Source organism: Ursus maritimus, unplaced genomic scaffold (assembly GCF_017311325.1).
Source record: "Ursus maritimus isolate PB19 unplaced genomic scaffold, ASM1731132v1 scaffold_11, whole genome shotgun sequence".
Taxonomy (NCBI): domain Eukaryota; kingdom Metazoa; phylum Chordata; class Mammalia; order Carnivora; family Ursidae; genus Ursus; species Ursus maritimus.
The window spans coordinates 34,144,657-34,172,379 of record NW_024423453.1 but is presented as its reverse complement, the minus strand read 5'-3'; the positions used below and the strand labels follow the sequence as shown (position 1 = coordinate 34,172,379).

The 27,723-nt window shown below is 39.2% G+C and overlaps 1 protein-coding gene across 1 annotated transcript in view; it reads right to left on the bottom strand.

Annotated features, from left to right (window-relative positions):
* LOC103657987 (hedgehog interacting protein) overlaps positions 1 to 27,357 on the bottom strand; it is an 88,595-nt gene extending 61,238 nt beyond the window's left edge. The window contains exons 1-4 of the mRNA XM_008685437.2: positions 26,597 to 27,357; positions 20,604 to 20,796; positions 14,623 to 14,779; positions 13,746 to 13,947 (exon numbers count right to left, since the gene is read on the bottom strand). Of these exons, the coding sequence (XP_008683659.1) occupies positions 13,746 to 13,947; positions 14,623 to 14,779; positions 20,604 to 20,796; positions 26,597 to 26,875 (831 nt within the window). The 5' untranslated portion in view covers positions 26,876 to 27,357. The remainder of the gene's footprint in view (positions 1 to 13,745; positions 13,948 to 14,622; positions 14,780 to 20,603; positions 20,797 to 26,596) is intronic.
* Between the last annotated feature and the right edge of the window lie 366 nt (positions 27,358 to 27,723).

The window sequence follows — 27,723 nt, the reverse complement described above, 5'->3', positions numbered from 1 at the left end:
AATGTCACCCAAGGCAGTCATAATTTAACTATGAATCTGTTTTGAACTCATTTATATTTCAACTCATTAAATGTTTGGTATTTAAAATTAAATTGTAATGAATTATAGAAAGGGAAAAAATTAAATTGTGGAAATAAAAAGCTTACTGGCATGCTTCATCTGGAAGTTCAACAACAAATGTGTGGCTAAGACTAACTTACGGGTACAGGGAAGGTCTCACTTTTCCTATGATATCCAACAATGTGACTAAGTGCCTCCCAGAAATTTAGAATTAGAAATGCAGAGGTTAGATAAAGTTAAAGGTCATCCCCCTACAGGCAAGAGGGGGCCAGCTCCCTACCAAGTTTCCAGCAGACCTGCTTCCCTAGGGCACATCATAAAAGTAATTTACTGACAACTCACCTTACCAGGGGTCACTGGGGGCCTCAAGTCTTCTGGAATTCACTTTTAAGAAGCATGATTAAGTGGGGACAACTATTGGCCCTAAAGTATTTATGCTGAGAACGAATGTCTGTCAGAATTAAATTCTTGGTGTGTGGTGGTTTCAGACTGAAAAAAAGATGTGTGGCCTGATGAAAAGCACATATATTCTATTCACCAAATTAAATCTTAGAATGAATATTGGTTAATTGATTTATTAGGTTTTAAAAAAATACTCCAGAAATCCAAATAGACAACACAGCCTAATAAAGTGGAGAATGGATTTACCAAGTTAGTTAAACCCTTTTCAATCTTTTCTAGTCCAGTTTTGTCTTACGTTGGAGGAACAAAAGCATTCACATTATTTCAAAGAAAAATGAAAATGTCATTTAAACCGAGCCAAGGAAGTTGACTTTAAAATTTTTGCAAGAAAATCGATGTCCCAATTAAAACAAATCTCCAGCTTTTCATGTTTTTGATAGTGTTGACATGAAATAATTGGTTTAATATCAGGTTGAGATGGCTTTTCCACATTTAAAAAATTACTAACGGTTAAAAGTGTGCGTTGGACAAAATTGAAGCAGATTATCTGACACTGCGTGTGGGATACAGCTCTAATCTCTACAGTGCGTGGAAGCGAAGCTGGTAATTTCAATTGCACAGCGCACATCTCAGTAATAACAGGGATGAGCCATGCAATTTCAAGGAACACCCACAATGAAAATTATTCTTTCCAAACAGAGAATTGTTTTGGAATAAGTTAGGTGAATTGGCTCCATGGGATTTCTCTCAAAGAAGCACAGCACTGAAATCCTCACAAGTGCAAGTAAAATGATCAAGCATTACCCTCTTTCCCTTTTCCATTTTTCACATCTAGTTTATTCTATCCACAACCAAATTAAGTTTTGTAGATTCACGGGCAGGTAGAACAGGAGATCGATTTTTGCCAGCTCAATTCATAGCCTGAAGGCCTGGTTAGTTCAATGAGGTTCAGTTGCCAACAACAAAGAAGAAACGCACTGAATCTATCTGGGAATGTTCTACTCTTGAGAGTGAATTACGAGTACTTTATAAGTAAGGTCACTTACTTGTGATTAAAATAGTTAAAAATTCCCTGCAACAACATTTGCATATCCTTCTTATTAGAGGTCCATAGTTTCATAGTCTTGTTATCACTTTAATCCTCTCGACTTCAAGATACCCGGATTTGGCCTCTTGTAGGCTAAATCTGGGTATAATTATACTTTACAAAAATAATCCTCTGACCCTTTTTCTCCACTTAAATTTGCATTTCCCAAGGAGGTATGCACGTGTGCACACATACAGTATTTAGTTGTGGTTACTATTTTCAGGAATTATCATTTACAACTGGCATAGAGTGAACCTCTTCTTTATATTACCACGACTGATATTTTCCTGTCATTTACAACCTTTCAGGGAAACCCATTAAATATCCTACATTGTTAATGTGTCAAGTTTGAAAATTTGCACGTTAAACCTATGGGAAAGGAGGAATAAATTCAGTAAACAGCATATGTAAAAATGTTTATATTTAATAGGGTAATTTTTAAATTTTTTAAAAGATTTTTTATGTATTTATTTTTTTAGAAAGCAAGACAGACATTAGTGGTTGGGGAGGAGGGCAGAGGGAGAAGGAGAGAGAGAATCTTAAACAGGCTCCACACCCAGCATGGAGCCTGATGTAGGACTCGATCTAACGACTTTGAGGTCATGATCTGAGCTGAAATCAAGAGTTGGAGGGTTAACCAACTGAGCCATCCAGGTGCCCTAATAAGGTTAATTTCTAAATATTCCTCCGAGTACTGACCCACCTAAAGTTGGAACTAAAAGGAACCTCACCTATCATTGATTCTCATTTACAGGTGAAAAATTGAAGTTTGAGTGGTCAATGGCCCATGGGCACAAAGCACATTCGCAGCAGAGCTGGTGCCAGAGGTCAGTATTCTATATCCCTGCTTCACCTCTACCCCTATATCCCTGCTTCCTCTCTGGTCCATCCTAGTCTACTCTCAACAAGGCTGCTATTGATCTTGTTTAAATAGTTTGTCAGATCATGTCAGTCTTCTGTTCAAAATCCTCCAGTGAGTCCCCGTTTCATTCAAAGTAAAAGCCAAAGACCTTGGAACATGTTAAGACCCTACATGAAACAATGCCTGCTTCCCATCCCCACCGACACACAGATGCGCAACTCTGTGACCTCACCTCCGAGGTCTCTTCTTCCTTCACTCAGCTCCAGACTGGTCTCCTCCTCAGCCCACTTTAAGGTCATAATCTACCTGCACCTTCAGACTTGTAAGTTTGAAAACTTACCACCCTGTTATCCCTACACACTAAAGACATTATCCTGCCATTATTAACTGAAACCTGATGTCTCACTTCATGCTGAGTTACGTAGCTTTTACAAGTTTAACTGGAGTAATGACCACACGGAAAGGTGAGGGCACGTATTTGCCCAGTAAGCTCTGCACTAGCAGACACTGATGGTGTCTCTGCATCAGGACAAAGGAGAAACAAAATCAGAATAAAGCAAAGTAAGCCCCACCCTCTCTGAGCCTGTGCAAGCGCGAAGCCTCTAGTGCCCGAGTCACACCGATGGCTTCTCTTTCCCATAATTCCCCTGGAAACGGTTGGAGACTTGGACTGCTTTCCATTTCACAGAACCTGGAGCTGGAAAGGATCTACGGTATCATTTAGCCTAGTCCTCTGACTTCAAAGATGAGGACGCAGAGATCCCAGAAATTTAAGCAGACTGGTCCAAGTCCCATAACCACGGGCAAAACTCGTCCCCTCGTCTTGGCAGTGGATGGCCACGCAGTGAGGTGGGATATGACAGGAATGTAACACATTAGGGATCAAAGGTGTTGAAAATTGATGCTGTCACCAGAGGTGGTTTCCTTAGTAGTGCCGGTAATAATTATTTACCAGGGAAGACGCTCACCTAGTCAGTCATGTCCAAAAGTTGTGTTTTGTTTTTGTTTCTGTGCAGAAGTTTTGTATGTATTGACATTTAATCAAAACCAAAATCTTAAAATAGACCCACACCCACACACCCATACCCACCCCCACACACTCATACACAAACTGCCTTGGACAAGGAGACATTGTCTTTAGGTTGCAATTAAGGAGTTATGTCAACTATTGGGTAAATCTTTTTGGAGCTAGCCACATTACTGCGAGTCACAAAATCCTAAGATCAGCCCCAGGTGACACGCACAGAGACCCTGGGTGTAAATACATTATTGATGTCATGGGGTGAATCTGATCTTCCCAACCCCTGGAGATTTAAACAGAAGTTTTAATGGTGGTTAAAAGGGAAGAAAACCACAGCAGACTGGATAAAAGAGTACGAGCTACGTGGCTTTTTCAACCTCAGGTCATAGGCTTGAGTCCAGTGTAAGGTTAGGAATTGATAACTTATGACAGATGTTTGGTGACCTGTGTATGGAGGGAAGTCAGTTCAAGTTTTGTTTCACCTTTTCTGAACAGGTGTGTTCACATCTATCCAACAAAGATGTTTGAACTGTGAGAGCCTCATCACCAATTCTTTCATAGAAAGCCCAAGATTTAATGGGAATTAAATTTGGTTATCTTTTTATCCTTTTTAGAGTAATGCTTTCTCAATTTTTTCTAACCTCGTTGTCACTGTGTACACTTTTAGGAATTTTTTTGAACAGTTTCAAACTGTTGGCTAAGGGTTCTTAGAATAGATGTGTTTTCCCTACCTAGAAATAGCCTGAGGTCAGATGTAATTTTATTTAAGTGATTTTATTTATTTGATCCATTGGATCAAAGGTGTGTTAGGATAGGAGGCTGGTTTAGAAATAGCTTATTAAAAATTTTTTAAAAAGTAAAAAATTTAGCTACTCTTAGAGAGCCAGAATATTTGATATTTGGATATTTGAAAGGAATATTCTTTGGTCAAGAATTTTTTTAACAATATGTAAATTTTTAAGATCCTTTTGTCATAATGTTTTATTTTTATATTAACTTCAGTTTATTGGGTTTGGTTCACAATCAGATTAAATAATTTTAATTGCTAGCAATGATAGAATTAATTAAATTCTGTGATGTTCTCTTTTTCTGTTCTTGTCCTACTACAATGTGTATGATAGAGTAATTAGCACATATTTTATCGTAAATAACTATTTTTTACATATTTTCTGTGATTTGAAATTTAGGCATGTGGAATTACACATTATTTTAAAATGAGTAAATGGATGAACTTAAAATTAAATTGTACATGTCATGCCCAGATAGAGTAAAATGGAAATTCACTGACTAAAGGATTCAAATTTTACCTCCCCTTTGATGGTAATTGTGACCACACGTGTTGTCACCTGGCATCACAAAGTCATGCTGAGATAGACAATTAGACAGTTTAGAAAAAGATTTTCTCAAGCTTTTCTCATTATAATACATTACAGAATGGCCTCAATAAATAGCACTTTATTTTTCAAAGCCAATTTTGATTGCAAAGTCCAAAGCTGATTTACTATCTAGGCAGTGATCCAGTTTTTAAAAACACTTTATAGGGGCACCTGGGTGGCTCAGTCGGTTGTGCGTCCAACTCTCGATTACAGCTCAGGACATGATCTCAGGGTCATGAGATTGAGCCCCACATTGGGCTCCACACTGGGCATGGAGGCTGCTTAAGATTCTCTTTCTCCCTTTCCCTCTGCCCCTCCATCCCGCCCCCCTCTAAAAAAAAACAACAAATAAAATAAATAATAAAAAAAACATTTTATATACGTCCTCAGTTCTCATCACCTTGACATTATGATAGTTGAATATAATCGCAGACTTTACAGACTTAAAAATAACTCAACTAAAAGTCAATTGATGAATGCTACCAAGAAATAAACTAAACCGTATTGTACTAATTGATAATATATTTACTGTATATGATTATTATATACTATATAAATAAATCTATTTATTATATAAATGTAAAAATTAAAGAAGTCTGTTAAAAGCAAAATGCTACATAAACAAGAGGGAGATGGTTGAGGTCATTCCATTTATATATTCTTGTTCCTGATCTCCAACACATTTCACTGATGTTTGTGGTTGCTCTTGTTTAACTTTGAAGTTTACCTTTAAAGTTCTCTCTTCCCTGACTTCATGGTACATTTTACTGATCTACTTAAAAAAAAAAATTTGTGGAGTAATATGCTCTCTACGTCATGACATTACATGTTACCTTCGTCGCAACTCTGCCCAACTGCTTCCCTCCCAATCCCGAGATCCTACATCTGTGCTTCGAGCAATAGTTGCTGGTGGGCAAAAATATGTGCCTTCTTAGTTTTCAGTCGCAGTATATTTCCTTTGCAAATCCTACAATTTATTAACTCTATGGCAGATTGACACAAACCATGTTCCAAAATAAACACACAAAAAGACCTTCATTACTATAATATCCAGGTTGAGAAAAACTACTATGGAAACACGGAAATTCTAGTGAAAGGCTGCTGCCGTGCTCGGAGTCGCCGCACTGGGCTTCATCATCCTCAGGCATGTGCTCTGAGAAACCCCAGGACTGGGGGGTTTTGCATCACGGACGCAGGTAGCAATGCCATCCACCTACTATCAAGCACTGATGTTGTAAAAGCGAAGGTTTTGTCTTTCTCTAGTTACACACCGAAACAAAAATATGGTCTAGGTTTTCCTTTTTGAATTAAACAAAACTCACACACATACATCAATATCACTTTGTTTCCATGGGTCTGCCATGTAATTTTGGTGCCATTGCTACCCCTATCCCAGAATTTCCATAAGTTATCATTCGATCCCATATTAAGGGGGCTGTTACATACCAGGGCACATCGTTAACAGCGGCCCCTGGAGCCTGTGGGCCATTCTGGGGGCTGGTCTTGTTTTCCCTCCTTCCCGCCCTTTTCATGTTAGTATGACAGATGATAAGAGTTAATACTTACAAAGCATTTCGGATTCATGTGAGATTGTACATGCAAAGTGTTAGGTGCAAACTTTAATTATCTCTGTTCTGCAGATGAAGAAACTAAAACTAGAGAGATTAAATCACTCCCCTAAGGCCGAACCACCAGCACGCAGCGTGGCTGCGGTGACTGGGACCCAAGTTTGTATGCTTGACGCTTGATCTAGGCCGTCAGCTTCCTCCCTGTCCTGCCAGCCAGGTCTGGTGCTATGGAGAGCACTGACATCCCCCGTCACCAATCTCTGCTTCTTGAACGTACTTCTCAGTCTTTCCTCCTGTGCAGTCAGCTGCCCAAAGGCAGAGAGCAGGAGAGCACGGGGATTGAGAGCATAGGATCAGATAACTGCCTTGGAAATCTGGCTCTGGTACTTGCTAGCTGTGTTAGCCTGGCCAGTTGGCCTAATTTCTGGGCCTCAGTCTCTTCATCTGTGAAACGGGATATTAATACGTGCCTCACAGGGTTACTGTCAGAATCACAGGGGTCATCTATGTCATGGCTTAACAAAGTGAGTGCTTGAAAAAATGGTGGCTCTGCTTAGGAAGAATGAAGACTGCAGGATACTTGCTAACAACACAGCTTGCTTGAGGACTGTAGTTTGGAGAAAGAAAAGCTATTGAATGTCTCTAAAAGGGAGCGCTAGGCTACTTTCTACCATTTACGGATAGTTTTGTGAAGCCTGCTATTTTCTTTTCGTTAGATAATATAGCTCCTGGAAAGCAATGACAGGTGGTATCAACAATAGCTCTTCTTTCTTCTCTTTCTAGTCAGATACTGTGAGGTGGTGGCAGCCACGTTCGGACAGATGCTTTTTCAAAGTGGCAGAGTCTTTCTCTAGGGTCCAGATTTCTTAGTTTTTCACTTGTTTTAATGATTACCACAGACTTCTGAGATTTATAGGCTCTATTTCCTCTGCCCTTCAAGTCTTAGATAAATATAAAGACATTAATGTAAAAACTTTCCTCACCTCAGCTGTGACTTATGGGACCTAAAATGCAGGAGAAGGCAGGCCTTTCTCTACTCAACTGCAGGGACATTACATCTGCCACTTCAGTTTCTGCTTCAGTAAAAAACATGATGCATGATGGAAAATAATTTATAGATTAAACTGGTTTATACTGGCATGCACCATATATATGCACATTTATGTTGATTAAAATGTTTTATCAATAGGATTGCAAATGCCAAAATAAAGAAATAAGAATGCCAGGAATGAAAACTAACTTAAACCAAACACAAAATGACACTGACATTATTTCACATCACCAAGGGACTCTTTGCTTTACATAAAATAATTGCTCCATGGACGTTCCTAGTAGATTTGAAATGAGGTTCAACGTATTTAAAAATTAAAAACATTTTTTTTCACAGAGTACAGGGCATTCTGATGTAAAGTGTTAGTGACACTCAATAAAAAAAAATAGTTGGACTTAATGCCATGTCATTACTACTTGATATAAAAAAAATAACTGTGGCCCCAAATTTTACTTGCAGATGCACATTTTGCTTACATTTTAACTTAATGGTTTGGAACCAGAGTGTTAAACTATAAAGAAAGAGAAGGCATTCAAAGTTTTTATTTGGGGGCAGACTATTTAACTTTCTAGCCACTTTTAGAATGAAGCTATCTAATGGTTATTTCCACCACTCATAGCAATTCTCTTCTAATGCAGTAATCCGATTGACCCAAAACTTCAAAATGCCATATCTACACAAACATTTTAGGATGGTGATTCTTCTACTGCAATATTTACCAAATATATTTCACAACCCTCCTTCAAGGAAACACATGCTTTCTTCCAACCCAAAGTACGCTCAAAAGCAGACTTCTAATGATTTTCCGAGGAAGTATTTGACACACGGTCCAATCATGGGCATACGTATTTGTATGCATGGTATAATATATCCACTACTACTTTTGATAAGCAAATTATGTTTTCTTCTGCTCTGACTTATTTCACTCAAGCAAAACTATACTAACATTCCATGGGCTGCCATAAGATAGCAGTTGAAGGCAGAGGAAAACATGAAAGGTTGGGTCTCTGACAAACTGCAGAGAAGTAGGACATCAGCCCCAATGGGTTGATGAGCACTTGGATTTCATTAAACTTTCGATGCTCATAATTATGCGTGTGATTTACAAGCATGTGAAATCAGAGGCTGCCCCACTGGGGCTTGCCCCGGCACACCCTGCGTCCTCCTCCACATGCTCCCGTGGCTCCCGGGCGCCCGGGCCACTGTCTCTCAAGAGTCCCACCTCAATGGGCTCAGTCACCCGGACAATCAGCAGCTTTCAGCCTTATGTCCTCTCCTCCCCTGGTAAAAGGATTGCTTCAAAAAGCATCTTTTGAAATGAGGATCCAAGTAGATAGAGAAGGACAGGAGTCCAGTCACACTTGTTCCAATGATAGACAAGTCTTTCGGCTTTGTCTGCTGCACGCTGCTAGCCAAAAGGACTGCTGTGGGTGTGAGCCTCTCCGTCTTCTGGCCGCTCATGAGAACGGAGTGGCAGAGAAAGCTGCGTGTTGGTTTCCTTGAGAGGCCACCCTGTAGGTAACAGGTGCAGGCTTGTCCTTCCTGCACACACACAAAGCTAAGGCTGACTTTCAGATCCTTAGTAGTCAGAAGTTTAGTAAAATTACACTAGAATAACTTTTGGTGTCCTTGTCATTTTTACAAGGGTTTACAGATGTAAATGCAAACTACATATTTTAGGAACAGGAACAATATTTTGCCAACTAGCTGAATACCAGGTTCCAAAAGGAACAAGAACAGGAAAAATTTATAGGCAAAGCAATTGTCCAATTAGAATTGCTGAGATTTTACAATACTGTTTTTCAAAACTTTATATCAAGAATCTTATATGGTGCAAAAACGATCATTTTCTCCCTGGAAGTGGACAAGTAATATGTATAGGCCAAGTAAGTGACCAAAGGTACAGGGCAAATGACAACTAGTATTCAACCATTTGCTCCCCGTGGACATTTCAGTAATAGCACTTGGGCATAGTCTGGGCAGAGAAAACGGGTCTCATTCAATGTGTAACTGATCCAGGGGTTTGATTTAGTCTAGATCAGTGCCTCTCAAATTGGTTACACATTGAAATTGCTTGGGAAAGCTTTAAAATCACACCAATGCCTAGGTTCCAATCCCAGACAGTGCGATTTAATCTGGGCAGCAGAATTTTTGAAAGCTCTCAGGCAATTATATTGTACAGCCATTTCTGAGAACTACTGGCTTGTCATTCCCAAGGACCTCAGATAGGTAAAGCTGGTTCTAGCACTTGCCAGAAGGTCTGATTCAGAATCCAGATATAAGCTCAATTTAAAGATTTCAAACTACCAGTATCTTAAAGAAGTTTTTACCCTGGGAGATCGATAGCATGATTTTTAAAGTTTCTCCCTTTTGGGATAAAACAACAACAACAACAACGCATGTGCACACATACACACACATACACACTCACAAATGAAGATTTTAAAGACTGCTCACGAGTTGAACACTTGGATCGTTCTTCAGTGTATCAGTGGTCAGCTTATACAGTGCACGATAATAAAAAATCTATCAAATCATTACATACTCTTAAGACATTTTTCTGCCTCACTCTCTCACTCTTTACTTGGCAATTTCACAAAGCTCAGTCTTCTAGGATTTGAGCTGTTGTGAATGGGATCATCTCTTCCCAAATGAATGGCAGTTTAAATTCATATGGCATAAGAATTTATTCCATTAATCCAACTTCACAATTTATTTCCTAGAGCAAAGAAAAGTCAAATCTTTAGCTTGTGTTTTACATTTTTGCATAAACTTTGGTTTGGTGAGACACAGATAATCATGTGTACTAAAATCTCCTACAATATAGGCAGCACAATATGGATTTAAAAATAAGACATCATATTTTTAGCTTTAGACAGGGCCACTTAGGGAAGAGTTAAGTTCCTTGGATGATTGGCTATGTTGATGGCACTTCTCTGAAGTAGCTTTAAGAATCAGAGCTGGTATAGGCTTGAGGATACCAACCAAGTCCAACTTCTTGCCACAAAAAGGTCAACCCTTTACCAGGGGACAGAAATTCCTGTTGATTCTTCATTGACAATTAGCAGAAATGGAATTCCCAATTCCCTTACAGCAAGCACTAGCTTTCGGAAACTCTTGTAATCAGGAATTCCTCTTTATGTTTGATTTAATATACTCAAACTGATCATTAATTAATATCATGGGGGGATCTTCACTGCAGTCTGTCTTGTTTTCATTTCAAGGTTAGGTTTAGTATACATTATTAATTTCTGGGATCTGAGTATTGCAATCAATACTTTAGTCAGTTAAAAAACCTTTATGCCCTCTCTTAGAATTTTTAAACTGAAAGCATAGAGAAGTGATATACATAATAATTTATGAAAATGCTACTTGTATTATTTATGTAAAATGATTGTTGACAAACACAGAATACTGCCATGAACACTCTAACTATTCATATATCAAGAAGCCTGAAAAAATTACTGTGAAATAGGTGTGAAAATTTTTTTGCTTCACAAGTCTCTGAGGGGCATATCACAAAAATCAATGGTATGATCAACTCATGAATGTGTTGGCATCTGCCCCATCATACCAACAGTAGCCTCTTCCAACGCTTCCAATTCGTGACTTGTGAGGTAAGTTTCATGGCGCCTAAGATAAAGGACAGTTGTAACATCACCCACCTGAGGTAACAAGGCTGTGGTCTCGTTACTCATTATACAGTGTATACTCAACTATGCCGTGATAGGTTCCTATCTTATTGACGCCGCTAATCCCAAACTCCAAGAGAATTCAAATATCGCACTTTAAAAAATATGTTATGGTATGTATTCTACAAATGTAGAATCATGGATTTTGAAGTTTATTTGAAGCCCTCAAAGGTCTGGAACTGTCCTAGGAAACAAGGCACAAAGGGGGTTCTACAGAATTTCCAGAGGCCTGTAGAATATACCCACTGCAGACTCATGGCACTGTCATAACCTGGCTTATACAATTTTATTGCATGATGAAATGCCTCGAGGTAGGAGAAGATAAACTTTCATTCACTATCCCAATGAATGGGCATAAGTTGAAACAGAGGCACTCTGAGAGGACCCTAATTAAAAGGCTGTCATTCCCTAGGCAAGAAAATTGAAGTAGAAACGAGAACATCAGTTCTTTACTGCTTACAACAAAATTGAGCCCATTTCTTACACCTACATTTTATCATGCATTATCTTTTTAATACATATATATATATATATATATATATAGGGACTGGGAGAGGAAGAAGCAGGCTCCCAACAGAGGAGCCTGATGTGGGGCTCGATCCCAGAATGCCAGGATCATGCCCTGAGCTGAAGGCAGATGCTTAACGACTGAGCCACCCAGGCGCCTCTAATACCAATATTTTTATTCAAATAATATTTAAAAGCTGTATGTTAACTCTTTCAAATATTTGAAAATACATTCTAAAGCCATTGGCAATGTGTATCATGGTTTACGTCCTTCATCTCAGTAACGCTCTTGCTACAAAGGGACATTAAGGAAGTCATTCATAAGCAGGTTAAATAATACACACAAGAATGATAAATCACATTATTTACACTGATAAAAAGAAAATACTGGAGTCACTCTAAATGTCTCATAATTAGGAATTGGAATGCCCAGAAGAGATAAAAACTAAGTTTTTGAGAAAAGTTTTCAAATCTGGTAACATACTCATGACATATCGTTATGTCAAAAAAAATAGGCTAAAAAGATCTATATATGGTTTGATTTCAGTTTTATTTTAAAGCTGCTTAGGAGAAAAGCAACAAGAAAACATGTTCTTGTATGTTTCCGCATTTATTAAAATGGACCTGTATTACCTTTGCAGTCAGGATCAATTCATCTAATTTTAATATAAAAGCTGGAAGTATATCAAAATGTTAATAGTGGTATTCTTTAACTGATGAGATTATAGGTGATGATTTTTAAAATCCATTCCCCAATTTTTTCTTTCCTAGAGAGTACATATAACCTTCACAGTAAGAAAAATACACTGCTAGTGAGTAATGCACTTGCTGTTGTATCTTAATTCTTTGCTCTTTAGGTACCACTGGCAGTGAGTGATCACAACACAGTTCAAAATGTACTTATTAAAGTCTTCTGTGCAAAACACTAATGCTCCAACTTAAGAGACTTTTGGTGATTTGTTGTGAATTCTAATGAAAACTTTTATTGGGAGAAAGTTGAAACTACTGAGTTAAACAGATCTTCCAAATGATCTGTGTGTTGGTGCTGAAGTTCTTTTCCATAAAGGACCACACGTGCCATAAAGTACTTCTCTTATGCAGGATGTCTTGGTGACACAGTCACAACACACAACTGAATTTGGGTGGTACCAACGATATGGAATATAGAATCCCTGTATTCTAACTGGATCATTCTAATCATTTTACATGGGAGGTAATGAATCGATATCAGGAATATACTTCTGTTTTTTCCTGACTTGTTTCTGGTTTTGCTGTTCTTACCTTTGAATAGAGCTCAACAAAGCAAGAAGGAGCTCATTTCTATATGAGTAGAAGAGTATAAATCCTCCTTGGCCTTTTTGCCCCAGGTAAGAAATAAAGACAACCAGTTCTTCTCCAATCCTACTGTTACTTTGTCTCATTCTAAATTAGTCATGAGCTATTGAATGTGCCTCATTTTAAAATGCCACAGTTTCCTTTACAGCTTCTTACTGCTAAGAGTATGTTATGCTCTCGTCAAACAACCATGACGGTAATTTTATTTATATACTACTAGATTATTTAACGTAAGAATTCAAATTGGAGAAGTGAGAAGGAAGACAGCATAAGCATATGTAATATAAAAATGGCCAACTATAGATGAAAACATTTGACTTACCTGTAAAAACATTGTACAAGGAGGGCACCGTAAAAGTAGCATTTTTTTTATGACAGACTCAAAAACAGATGCGGTAAAAGAGTGCTTTGCTATTGCCAAAATAACCAAAAGACCTCTTTGTTTCTACTAGCAAGTGCTGATACACAATTCTAAGTATTACTGTTAAACAACATTTAAACACATACTTTGAAAAACCAAGAATTATTTTAAATGTGCAAGTTACATAAGGAAAGCATGTCAAGATATCAGCCTGAGAGCACGGCTTAAGAGTCACCAAATAACATTAAAAATTTCATGTCATGGTCCCAATTCAGTTGCCATAATTATTGTCCCCTTAGGTTGTCTCCTTCTGTCCTCCTTAAACATTCTTTCTTTTATTACAAATACTTTCAGCGAGAGCGATACCACTAGAATAAAATTAACATAGCCAGAGCAAAGATAAATAAAATTTAAAAAGCCAACCTTTATTCCACTTTGAACAAGTTTGTGAATGTCCAAATAAGGCTCCTTGAAAATTTCTCCTTCAGGGCTAAGTATCTTCACGTAACCTTCTTTTTCCAGAATGAAGAGACGGTGCGAGCCATCCCCGCTATGCAGGGTACCGACGGGCTGCCGCAGCCCGCTCACAACCTCCTGAAGACAGAAGCAGTTGTGTTTGTGCTTTCTAAACAAATTAAAGAAAACCAGTAAGCTTTTCTTGAGGGGAAGGAGGTAAAGGATGCACTTAGCATCCTTTTCAAAATATATTTCCTCTAGGAATCAAGGGTTTCGAGAATCATGACATGCTGTTAACCCCAAAGTCACAATATGATTCTTTTAAATTCTTTTCAGTGGAACAAATAACCTTCTACCAAAAATTCAAAGAGAGACTCAAAATCAAAATTTTACGTGTCTTAAAATTTTATAAGCTCATCATCTTGTCTTTCAGTGACTATAATTAAAGTTAGCTTTACTCACAATAATTAAGCCTTACAGAAAGGCCCTCAGAGAGAAAGTTCTAAGATCTACTTATAAAACTCTGATTTGCTAATAATAACACTGAGGAATATTTCCATGCTAACAACAATCATAAAGGTCAAGTTTAAAACTATAATCATGAAATTCACATGAATCACAGAGGAGCCAAACTCATAATAAAAGATTAGTAGTCTAAGCATTAAAAGCATGGATGCAAATACGATATTAGAGAAGCAAACTACCAAAAAGAAAAAAAAAAAAAGCATCTGGAGGGTATAGCTGCTGGAATCAAGCACAGATGATTCACTATCGAAACCACAAGATTTGTCAGTTGGTTTTTTGTTTTTGTTTTTTAAGATTAAAGAGCATTTATCTTTATGACCTGCTGATCTCTTCCACTTTGTCATATTCTTCCATCTGGTCCAGGTAGTTAGATGCTGGTCCTCTGATTTGTTTTCTTGGAAAATCTGGAAAGCACAACCCACCATCTTTTCTTGCATAGTAAAAGCAAAACTCTTCAGCAGTAGTTTGGAGGAAACCTTTAAAGAAATGCAGAAAGACTCATTAGAAATATTTAGGGTCACAGTAAAAACACCCTGTTTGAAAGATAAACTATAGGAAAAGAATTTTTAGAAAGTGTATGAATATTCTGGGAAAATAATAAAAGGAAAGAAAACCACTTTCTTTTGGCTTGGGATTTCCATTTCTTCAACCAAAATTTAAGAATTTCAGTTAAAGTGAAATAATATTGCATTGGCTATTTTAAAAGACTCAAAGGAAATACACATAACACAAATCCAGCATTAATCTTGTTATTGTACGGACTCTGTTTGCAAGCTTCCTCATTTACCCTATGTTGTAAGTTTATCCCATCACTATTCAGCACTTTCTCCCCCTACCATAATAAATAACTTCCTAAGAAGAACATGCTAGAATCAAGAAAGAGATAGGCCGTCAGATGCTTATTTGGGTCATTTTACAATTCTTTTTCTATTGTCACTCACATGTGATTAAATGGTGCATCTAGGGACTATCAATGGTCCTTAGACGCTGTAATAAATGACCGACCCACCACAGTGGTGCTAAGAGCAGAGCCTCCATTTTCAAATATGTATGTGCCTTTCCTACACCTCACTTATAGAGAATAATGATTATTTTGTAATACAAGAACTATATTTAAAATGTCCCTTCAGTTTTCTCAATCAGAAAGCTGGCATGCCACCCTCACTGAACAAAAAACAAAAACAAGTCAAAACAGACTTGCTTAAAGAGATCTGAAAGATGTTTTCTCTTTTCTTACCGATTGAGAATTTTTATCAAATAAAAACAGCTATATTTACTAAAAGAGAGGAGGACTTTATGAAAAAAAAAAAGAGTTTTGACATTATTTTCACAATGTGAGTTAATAAGGTATTTTGGGGGGGGGCATATTCCTAAGACTGCTTCCATATTCTGATTATTTCTGCTCTCAAAGTGTGATATTGCTACCAGAGTCAACCTTATATGATGTCCTAACTGCCTGCTGCAGGTCTCATGTCTTTGACTATGCATAATGTTTTGGTTTTTACCTAACAAATTAAATTACTGTACACATAACAGCTTCATGATAAAGGCACCTTGTGACCCAGTTGATGTTCAGAAGTTGTATAATGGATCCAGGTTTGCAAGGATTGGTAAGAACAAGAATTGGGGACAACCAAGTGAGACTTTTCAGTGGCACATGAAAGACTTAAAGTCTATTTTCTATGAGCTTGACTTAGGTCCCCTCAAACCTAAAGCCAATCTTAGAATTTTGAGGGTCTTGATGTACATTTTGACCTAACTTTCGGGTAAAATGTATCACCCCTAAATTTCTGAGACAGACTTTTCAAGGCCAGTATGTGACTAGCCTATTGGGAAACATCTTCTCCTTGGAAATCTGGCAAGTGAGAGCAGATGTCCTTGGGAGTGTGTGTGTGTGTGTGTGTGTGTGTGTGTGTGTGTGTGTAGGGGTGGGGGTAGGGGTGAGACTGAAAGGAGGCATGGCAGCTGGGAGGGGTGCTCCATGGGAGGGGCAAGGCAGCTGGAAGGAGGTTATCTTTCTTTGAAAAAATTCAGGGATTAGAAATTGGGGAGGGGAATGAAGGCTGTAGCAGCATTTACTCTTCTTCAGGGATTCACTGTTTATAGAAGATAACTTTTCTCCTCCATTCTTTCCTGGCTAAGCATATAGATGAAAACTGCCCAGTAGTGTTGAACAAGTCTGTTTGATGTAAAAAGAAGAAAAGGAAAACTGTGGTGCTAAATCAAACTTTTTGCAGTTTTGGGCTAGATCTTTTTTTGGGGACACGTATACGCACACACAGCTCCCATCAGGCAGCAAGATCTCTGTGCCAATATTATGCATGCCGGAATACTGTCATACTATGGATATATTTATAACTGAATGTGTAAATGAGAAATTTTGTTTTAACATGATTTTTTGCCTGCAGGATCACAAAAAAATTTCAAAGTGCAATTGAGAAGAAATTTTGAGTTGGCTTTTTAAAAAATATCTGTATTCTAGGATTACAGTCTGCAAACCAATACCATTTTAGGAGAAAATTAACAATGCTGATGGCTGATTCCATTTTACAAGGAGCTGGGGACAACCGTGGAAGTGACAAATCATTTTCAAATGGAACATCTGAAGATTAAAGAGTACAGACTCATAAGCTCTATGGCTCCAGAGGTGTTCTCTTACCAAATTAAAACAAAAACAAAAACAAAAATGGAATTAACAAGGAATTACTCCTAGCTTTTTACGGAATCTGAGTAAGTGTGAAGGAGGGAGCCAACTCGAAAGGCTTTTACATAAAAATACGGGCATTTTCCTCATAATTACAATATTTGAATTGCACATCTACTACTTTTGTTAATACTTTACCCTAAATGATCTGATTTCATGGACAGTGATGAATCAGATATATTTTGCTGTGAAGAGCTAAAAGGGTCCCTGTTTCAGGACAGTGGGCTTACATTTATTGCCAGGGAAGATATAATTTACCAAATGGTACCCTTCTCTTTGGAACAAGACCCTGAAGAGCATTTTACTGGAGGTGGGTGTTTAGTTCACCCTGGATCATCATAGCATGATCAAGTCTACTGATGATGGAAATACACGGATTATTCCAGCAGATGTCTTTTTTAAAATTCCCGATTATGTGTCAAATATCCTGGACCTGTAACTATTCTCCTGGATTGTGATGAATCCAGTCCTACTACACCACAAGGCACCCCATAACATACTGGTGTAAATAAATATTCTCTGTGGACTATTTTAAGCTCTAGCCATTCTCTTGGCCATGTGCGCCAGAGAAAAGTTACTTTTCCTCATTATATATGCTGTTCACCATGATAAGAAAAACAAAAAACAAAACCCACTGTCAGTAAGGCCTGCACTTGACAGCATTTTCTAATGAAGGTAGTGGACTTTGATGTACCCCTCCATTCTGTCTGGTTTGTTCTCCTGGGGACTCATAAGCCACATGTGCAAGATATCTGACTGGGGTCAGGAGTGGCTATGGACGAGAGAGGCTCAGTGGACTCAAACCCTTGACCTTGGCCTCATTAGCAACAGGATTAAACCAATTGAACTAATTGTATACAGACATTTCGCACTAAATAACTACACTCAAGAGAGGACGGTCTAAGAGTGAGAAAAAGTGTATCATGATACTCCGCGGTTAACAAATGAAAAGAAAGAAGCAAGGCCAACACATGTCCCTTTCGACCCTTTCGACAGAGTGCACTATGCCATCGCCGAGTGAACAGCAAAGCATCTACTCTGCTTGTCATACTGCAGGCAGGAAAACGGGCCGCTGGTGCGAGCAAGGAGCTCCTGTGTGCGTGTGTGGGTTTTTAGGGTTTTTTTTTTTTTTCAAATGCAATTTTGCTATTTTTAGAAGTTTTAAGAATTTACTTCCTTAAGTCAATCCACAACGGGAGAATATTGTGATTCATAAAACACTAGTGTACCCTCACTACCAATTTTTAGCTTTTCTTATGTTTTGAAAACAGGCACACCCTGAATGTTTCTGCATTAAGGTTTCTAAAATGCAGTTATCTTCCAGATGTGCATGGATTCCAAAGGGAACGGTGCTTTCTTAAACTCATGAAGGTGAAGCAAAGGGATAGAGCAATTTATATGTTTACTTCTTGACCTACTGGGCAATGGGGGAAAAATGAAGATGCCTCTGAGATTCTTTTTTTTTCCCCTCTCTCAACCCCTTTCCGCATTTGCCCTAGCGGTGGATTTTCCAGTTTTTGATGTGCATGAATAGGTGCATGACCATCATGAGGATGGTCAAATATATTGACTTCTTACAAGAAAGAATCATAGTTTTCCACAGTTCTGAACTCCAGAGGAAAGTAAACCATATCATTCAGTAGAATTTAAGAAGGTGAAAATATTAAAAATTTGCTTTGAGGGCAATTTCTGAAAAGCAAGTATTCCAGAATTGCAGAAAGCCTTCTGTGGTGGGGCAAGGGCTGAGGGGAGGATTACCAGCTTATCTATCATACTTTAGAAAACGGTCCACTGTGTGCCAGGGAGCAGTCTGGAAACAAATCGATTACCAGAAATCAACACAAAGAGTGTGCTATTACAACTCGCTTTGGGGACAAGTATTTAGAGCGATTATTAGCATTTGACTGATGCGGGGGAAGTCCCCTCTGCTTGTTGCTAGAGCCTGTAGCTTGTCCCTGGAAAACACCCTCGCTGCCCTCTCCACCCCTGGAGTGCAGCTTTCATCTGGTTATCTTTCAAGGCAGCCTGGGTGGCCCCCAAAAGCACTTGACATCTTGATGCACCTCGGCAGTTTTACATATATACAAACTTTGTAGAAAAATAAATTTGTCATTCGTCACCACATATGTTGATCTGGGGGGGCGAGGTGTCTGCCGCTCTGGCTTCTAAGCTATTTGCCATACTCTCTCTTTTGCTGGATACTGCTTTCTGGTGTTTGTTTTGGAAGCTAAAATAACTTCACGTCTATGGAGACCTTGGGGGTGAGTCCTTAAATCCAGCACAGTTGTATTTATCTCAGGTAGCTAGAGGCAGACAAAAATGGTAAGTGCCCATATTACTTGCAATTTATATTGGTAAGGGCAAACCTTCAGGACTTGAAAAGTGCAGCAAAGCTTTAGGATACCTAATCTGTTATCGCTTCTCGGCAGGACATCTAGGCAACCGTGACCTATTCTACTCTGCTTTGGGGAATGTGATAAAGAGGAAGAAACAGCTGGTTCAAGAAAAGCCTTACAAACATGGCGGTGGTTTATAAAGACAAGAATCATATTTTCGCACGAATGGGTTTGGAGACTTGTTATGGTACACCAAAAGCAGCAAGCAGTCCTAGTCAAAATGTTTTCTTAGGTTATGAAGAGAGCTCTATAACAGAATAAAAAATGTACACTTTCCTGGGTCAGAGAAAAATGTAAAATATGCATAACAGTTTAAAAAGTTCTCCAAGTGCATCCTACGGTTCTTAAAACTTGTCTTTTCCTTCAATGCCATGTAGTTTTATAAACTGTTAGCTCCAGGAGATTTGTTTGTGTGTGACTCTGCCTAACTAAACAGAATCTGTCTCGTTAAATTCTTTTGTGTCTCTATGTTGATTCTTCCAACTAAAGCAACAACAACCCAAGTTTACAAACTTTTGATGGTAACGTTAATCAAGGTCCAAGAATCTATGTGTTTATCAGGGTCCAAAATAGGTCGTGAGCAGGTATATTTGTGACACTGTCAGCCCACGAACTTCTCTATTTGTCCTATCACTTCCTCGCCACACAACTTTGGTTAAGACGTTTCACGTCTCCTCAGGCTCGGTTATCCTCATTGGTCAAATAGGGATGACCCCACCTTTCGTTCCTGGAGCACAGAGTTTTTGAGGAGCAAATTAGTCATTAGATGTGAAGGCGCTCTGTAAGGTGTTACTTTTTTGGATTTCTAATGATTCTTTAAGGAAGTAAGACCTTAAGAGTCCTGGGGCCAACTGTACTTTGGTGTCAGTGAGGTAGAAAAGGAGGCTGTCTTGGTATTGATGCTGATGGATGAAGAAGACAAGGAATCTGTACTGATAATCCATTGTGTGTAAAGACTCCCAACTGTATTATCGATTCAGCATATGTAAAACATCTCAACAAAACCAACAAACTGTTTGTAGACTGAAATGACAGTAAGCCCTATAGCAGCAATTTGGAAAGGTTACAAATTTGTAAAGGCTAACTGTGAGGTAAAAATAGGTATTTGGGAAGCTGAGATACCTCTCAGAAGCGAGCATTTGAGAAAGGACATTCTGCTGTAGTTTATTTAATTGATCCTTTTTTTTTTTTTTTTTTTACCTGGAATATGGCCTCGGCAAGTATAAAAGAATTCTTTGCAATAGTCTTTGCAGAGCAGGGGAAGTACAAGGTCTCTTTCCAAGGCTTCTCTTTCAGGTGAGTGGAACAGGCTCTGGGAATGTGGAGAGCAGAGTGCACATTTGATTTCCTCCAGTAACTTCCCACATTCTGTGTTGTTGGTAACAGAAAATATCTGAAAGCCATAAATCAGAAACAAACTTCTTTTTAGTCATGTGACGTTAGGTTTAGTTATATTTTTTCGTAATCCTATCAGTAGAATCGTGTAATTTAGCCTATGCAGTTGTCTGAAAAGAATTACCATGCCACAGATACAGAATGCTTTTAATAAGGATATAAGTAGAGTCTCTTGGGCTGGGATGGGGGAGCAGAGGGTAAGGATGCACAGAAGTGCCTCTTACTCTTGCAAATCAAAGTCTGTTTATCTTCTGGGTATGAAAAATTAAAGGACAATTTTATTGAGACCTGTTAACCTTTATCATTTTACTCTGTATCAAAGTGCAGAGTGACTGCTATTTAACTTTAAAACTCTTACTATCTTTATAGTAAGAAAGGATTTATAGTTACTTTATAGTAAGTAAGGAAGAATTTTTTAAGACATGGTTATTTGTGTCTTACGTAAAAATGTAGTTCACTCCTGAAAGTCCTAATATGATATTCTTAGGGATATTACTGGAATTACACTTCTCTAATTTCAGTTAATTTTCAACCTACAGTTTGCACAGGGAAAGTTTCCTCAAGCGGGGGAAATACCTCCTTTTCGTGTTGTATAAAAATAATATCTGAAGCTGAACTGGTTTAAGACCAATTTTAATTATTCATTTTATTTTAGCCAGGAAAAACGTTCTTACTAGCTCCTCACGTATGGTATATGCATGAATAAACACAGGAGTTTAATAAAAGTGCTTTTGCATAGGATTTAGTGAGTTTTAGTAAAAAAAAGGAATACTTTTCTCTTTCTTTATACCGTAGTATGTCTTTTATATAAGACCAATTCAAGAGTTACTGATTCCCTGACGTTAGTAATTTTTCGATAAAGTAGTCTTAGTGTCTAAAACTAACTTAAAAAAAAAACTGACTTCAGGAGCTCTTCTAATAAATATGGAAGACAATACCAGCACAATATTTGAGACATGAAATGTAGTGCTGTCTAAATTAAGCACTTATTTTTCATGATAAAAACCACCATAATGGGAATGGATCTCATACCTTTTCTGTTTATATAACTACATTTATACCTAATTATCTCTTTAAAACTATGAACTGAAATTAACACCTGAAACTTCAGATCATTGTTTAAAGCAAATACTTCGTTCACAAGGAGGTTCTAATTTGAGTAAGTGGTATGGCTTCTATTTTTTAGGATAAAGATATTCTAGATGATCACAAAATTTGGACCTGAAAGAACAAAGCAACTAAAAAGTATCATTGACTACAAGCACGCTAAAATTTGATTAAAAGTTCCATAGAAGTTACCCTATTTCAAATATATATACATGTATATACATATATATATATGTATATACATGTATATATATATACATATGTATATATATGATGTGTGTAACTATCTACAACATTCAGAAAAGTTATTATTAATCACAATTATATTTACATTTTGATCTTTATCAATTTATTTAAATGACAATTGCTTAAACAGTTAAAGTTTTCTAAAAGGAAACATACGCCAGACACTTAGAATTTGCATTCCAAGAATGTTTTAAATGTCTTTTATTGTCCATACTCTGGCAGACCTCACCAGATCTATTCAATATTAATACTGTTCAACTTTGTTCTGTTTGCTTATCGTGTAGCAGTCCACTAAGAACAAAACAACTGCAGGATGCTGAAGCCACCTTCTTTGCTGGCTGAAAAACTGGAATGTAATTACCTTTAGTTTTATGGAGAATATGCATGTTTCCATTTTTTATAGCGGAAACAAAATGATCCCCATATACTCTCCCAGCTGCTGTCCAGGAAGAGCTTGATTTTAGAGCCTAAAGAATTTTGTCTTTTACAATTTTTGGAATGTGTCCTGGCCACAAGATCTCTCATCAAAAGTTTCAGAAATAGGATTCAATAAATTATCTGAAATTGAGTATAATATTATTCTTTGTAAAGTTTCATGCTGTTCCGGCCCAGCGGGATGGTAACATTTTGCTCTGTGTGAGGTCTGCAGTGTAAATACCTATTTGAAGATAGATAGAGCCATCATTCTGGCTTTGGTTTCAATGAACCAATAGTCTTACTGAAGTCAATTAAACTGACTCAGCCCAAGCTGCAACACTGTTTTAGACAGATGAGTCCTGGGGTGTGTAGGGTAGTTTTTCTTCTTCCTTTTTTTTTTTTTTTTTTTTTTTTCTTTTTTTTTTTTTTTTTTTTTTTTGCCTATGTGCTTGTGTCGATATAGGTCCTTAACTTTATGTCTGACAATGTCATCAATCTTAAGAAGAAATTTAAGCTAATTTCCTGTTTCGATTTCTAAAAGCCATATATGAAACCATCAAATTATAGTGGTTTAAACTAAATATACTTTGAAAGTCATGTAAAACTTCGAAACATTATTACAGCATGCCTAGTAATGATTGTGTCTGTTGCTGACTAATGTATAACATCTGGCAGGTCATCCTTTAATCTTGAGCCACAAGAAAGTAAAATCCATAGAAGGAAGGTAAGATAAATACTGGAATACACCGTGAAGCGTGGCCTACAACTATAGCTTATCAACAAATAGTAAAATGGGTGACAGAGACCTTCTGTATTTCTCTTTATTTATCAACTAACTGAACAAAGAAGATCAAAAGGCACCCACATGGGTTCGATGAGCAGACAAAAGGAGAAAATACATGACAGTATATTAAGATGTCGCCTTAAGATCATTTGGTACACAAAAAGTTATTTCTAAAAATCATATGCCTACAAGGTTGTTCAGCTGTTGGGTAGAGCACATGCGTCTCTGGACTATAGTGCTGGATTATGTCATTAAAGAGTTCAGTTTCAATTTTAGGCTAATATGTAAATAGATCATTGTACGAAGGCAGCTGTTAAAGGGACCCCAGGATGAGTTATTTGTTTAGCTGGATGTGTTCAACAATAGCCTTTGTCCCTGAAAGAGCCAGAGCAAACAAATGATTGTAAAAGGGCACACTTGAAAACAATTACTTTTCACCCATTCCTTGACAGCTTTGGCTGTGAAACCACCCAAGGTAGAGAGAGCCTCTATGCCTCTGTGGCTACAAGTTAAGTTTTAGAAATGGGGGTATTTCAGTTGGCTGCGGATTCAATTTGGCTAATGGGAATTAGATCCTTTTAGCATGTTGCATTTAGGAGCTGCAAAAATATTGCGAAGACAATATAACTTCCTAATTTTGGGCGGTATTTATTTAATAATCTCATTACAATACACAAAATTATTAAAATACACCAAAAAATTAAAATATAAAAGCATAATACCATGGCCGAAGGACTGAACTCAATGCTAGTTCATGACATTAAAGAAAACGTGTTAGTTTGGAAACTGGACTTAATTGCACACTTGAGCAAGCTCAATATTCCTACCTAGTTTGCTACTATCTATGAAGTTTCTTCCAGTAGGAGAAAGCCCTGCCTGTAGTTTCTTGAAAAGTTGCAGAAATCCTTCTTGGGATTTTTTTTTTTTTTTCATAAACAAAAACGGGTCCTTTCAAATAGCCATCATCTCTCCTGTACACACATTATGAAATAAGACCCTAACATATATTATAAGCCAGAAAGGCTTGGGGGAGAACAGGGAAACACTGAAGTTTATTATAAAATAACATGTTTTAAAAACTATTAAAACTTGAGAACTAACATAGGTCAAGAATGCACATGCACAGCTATATCACTACTCTGTTTTGAACAATTTGAGTATTGTTGGTTATAAAGCACTTGTAATGGAACCAGCAAAGTCTAGTGTACCAAATTTAATTCAGACACATTTTCCAAATGAGTAGGGGTTTGTTGGAGATTGGAAGCACGTAAAACGGAAAGGAATGTGGATAGCTAACGTGGCAGATTTCTTCCTAAAGAATGATTTCTTAAAAAAAAAATTTATGTAACTCCTCTTAAGGGTCATAACTCCCCTCAGTCCCTCCCCCACCCCTCCAACTCCCCACTATATTTAGTTAACAAAGTTTTCATTCCTCATGTTCCTGGAAGAGTTCAGTATTGCAGGGGTCTGCAGATCACTGGTATATTCATAGTGTACATTGCACACAGGGAGACTTAATGGCAAATATTTCTAAACCCTTCTATGAATTTCCTGGTTCTTTTGGGCTCCTGGTAAAACCCTGCAGATGATGTGAATGTAGCTTTTTTTTTTTTTTTTTGTAATTTAATTCAATTACCATACAGGAGCTTAATGACATTGTTTTGAATAAAATGCTGGAATATCTGTCCCCTGAATCTCAGACTACTGCTGCATATGGTAAGAATAAAGAGAGAGCTGCAGCTGAAAACCTGCAGCAAGACAGTTCTCACTCATCTGGGAATAGAGGGAGTTGGACAAATGCTCCCTCAAAAGGCATGAACATTTGGACAGAGCTGGGGACTGAAAGAGAATGATGTTCTCTAGTTTCACCCATTAGTGAACCAACTAACAAACACAATGGTGTTGTTGTTATTCTTTTGCCATAAGCAACAGGACTCTGTGTGTGGGCAGCAGTTTAGTGGGGAGGAGGATAAGTCGACCCCTTTTTGTCCTATTGATTTTTTCCTATTTGCATGACTTGAGCAAATTAAATGATGCAATATGGCTTTTTGTTACAAAACAAAGTGAGAGATACCACCCAGACACATATGTTGATTCGTAGGAGCTGTTTACATGAGAATAGAGTGAAATCTACCGTGAACTGAGCATAAAAATTAGATTCAGCCTGGGTATTTTTTTTTTTTTTTAATGCCTGGGCCAGCAAGACTGAAGCGCAAGTTTTCCAAGAGTCTCTCAGACCTTGACAACTGCAGTGTTGTAACAGAGGAATTCTTAATTAAACCTAAAATGGGGAAAGGGAGGGGGAGCAAAGACACCTGATTGTTTATTTCACGTGCAGTGATTGTTAATGACGTGATCCCCCGCCTGCCTCGCAGTACAGTAGATAGCATACGTTGCTGCATCCCATGACAAGAAAGATGTTGCAAACTCAAAAATAAGCTTGCCTTTACACTCCACCAACACGATTTCGTATTTGTTTAAGCTTAAGAACACAGGGAAAGTGCAAATGCCATTACTCCTAAAACCAATTTCTAGAGGAGATCTTCCTAGATAATTAAGTGCCATTGAAAGCCTGGATTTATAATGTTTCAAAACATTACAAACCGAGGCGGAGAGAACAGTCTCGGTTTTATGTGACAAATATGCCCCAGCAAAATCTTTCGCCCGTCTTTCGGGTTCTCAACTGGAGTACCGGGAGTTCCTTTCCGCAGCTTAACTATTGTAATGCAAGACAACCCCCTCTGACGGGGCTGGGGATCATAAACCAACCATGCTTCAACATCCTTTACGATTCAATCCTCTCCCTAACCGAGCACGTGGAGAAAACTGCACAAATCTTGTTACCCTAGAAAAATAAACCGGAAACCACAGCCACCTTAATTTACAGTTTCACCGCAGCCAAAGCCCGATTCGATCCAAAACACACTGTTAATCGCGATTCTTTTAAAATATTTACCCGGCCCAGAACGCGGGTACCACAGAAGCTTCTCTTTTCTGAGACAGGCAGTTTTGCACAGCATCCCGACCACGGACTCCTGAGGGCGGGAGAGCTATCTGCGCACCCCAGAGAAAGGCACGACCTAATCACACTAGCACTTCGGAAAAGTTATCAAGAAGAGCTCTCCGAACAAGTTTCGTTCGCCCTTCTCACAGTCCACCAGCATTTCTGGAGCCAGGCTTCTGGAGGGAACCCCCACCTAGCCAGTACGTCAACCTCGCATCTGTGAGGCGGGTGCGCGCTTACCTTGTTATCCAGGCGCCCCAACCCTGGGCTGTCACTCCGCAGGCAGCAGGACAGCCGAGGGTAGAAGCCACCGCACAGTATCTCTCCCCCACTCAGCAGCTCCAGCTGGGACATCATCCGCCTATCTCTCCTTTTCAGGCGCTTTGGGGGGTTCCCATTTAGGCACCTTCTCCTTCTCGCTCCGCTCCCTTCGCTTCTTTCCCCAAACTTAGCATCTCCTTCAAAGAAGCCCAGAGCCACGGCCAGCAGCAGCAGCTTAAAGGAGAGCATCTTCAGCATCGTCTGCCCGGAGCGGCAGGGGCTCGGCGCGGGAGGATGGGGGGGGAACGCCACTGCCCAGCAGGGGCACTAGGGCGCAGCTCCAGGCAGAGGCTGCGGGGGACACTCGAGAGGCAGAGAGTGGTGGCGGGGGCGAAAATATGTAGAGCGATGCGACTTTGCAAGAAATAAAAGACCAGGCGATGGGTCCAGTGCCTTAGGGGAGTCCGAGGAGCAAGATAAAGTTGTGCGGATGACACCGTCTGCAGTTGCGCCAGTGTCAGTTGGGTTAGGGGCTTCCTGCTGCGGCTGGGAAGTGGGAGGAGGAGAAGGAGTTGGAAAAGGAGGAGGAAGAAGAGGAGAAGACGGCCACAGAGGTTCACTTGTCCGTGTAACGGGAGTTGTTTAGGTGAGACAGTAGCAGGAACAGAAACGGCGGCGGCGGCGGCGGGGCAGGCGCAGGCAGGGCCAGCGCGGGGCTCTAGATGATGCTGAGGTCTCCTCTGCCGGCGGCTGCAGCTTCTCACACAGCCTCTCATGTTTCGCTCCCTCTTTTCTTCTTCTTTTTAACTAGCGCGCGGGGAGGTGCTGCCACCGCGCGCCCCTTGACGTCACGGCTCCTCGCGCGCCCCCGCCCGGGCCGGGCCTGGGGGGGGGAGGGGAGGGGGCGGCCCCGGCGCGAGCGCGTCCCCCGGGCTCGACGGCCTCGCGGCGGCGGGGAGGGGCCGCGGGCCGCGGCGGCGGATGGAGGGGGAGGGCCCGGTGGAGCCCTCGGAGCCAGCGTTGAGGGCGCGGGACCGAGCGTGCCTGCCTCGCCGAGGCGCCCGGCTGGGGGCGTCCATGGCCCTGGTCCTCCGGCGCGCGGGTCC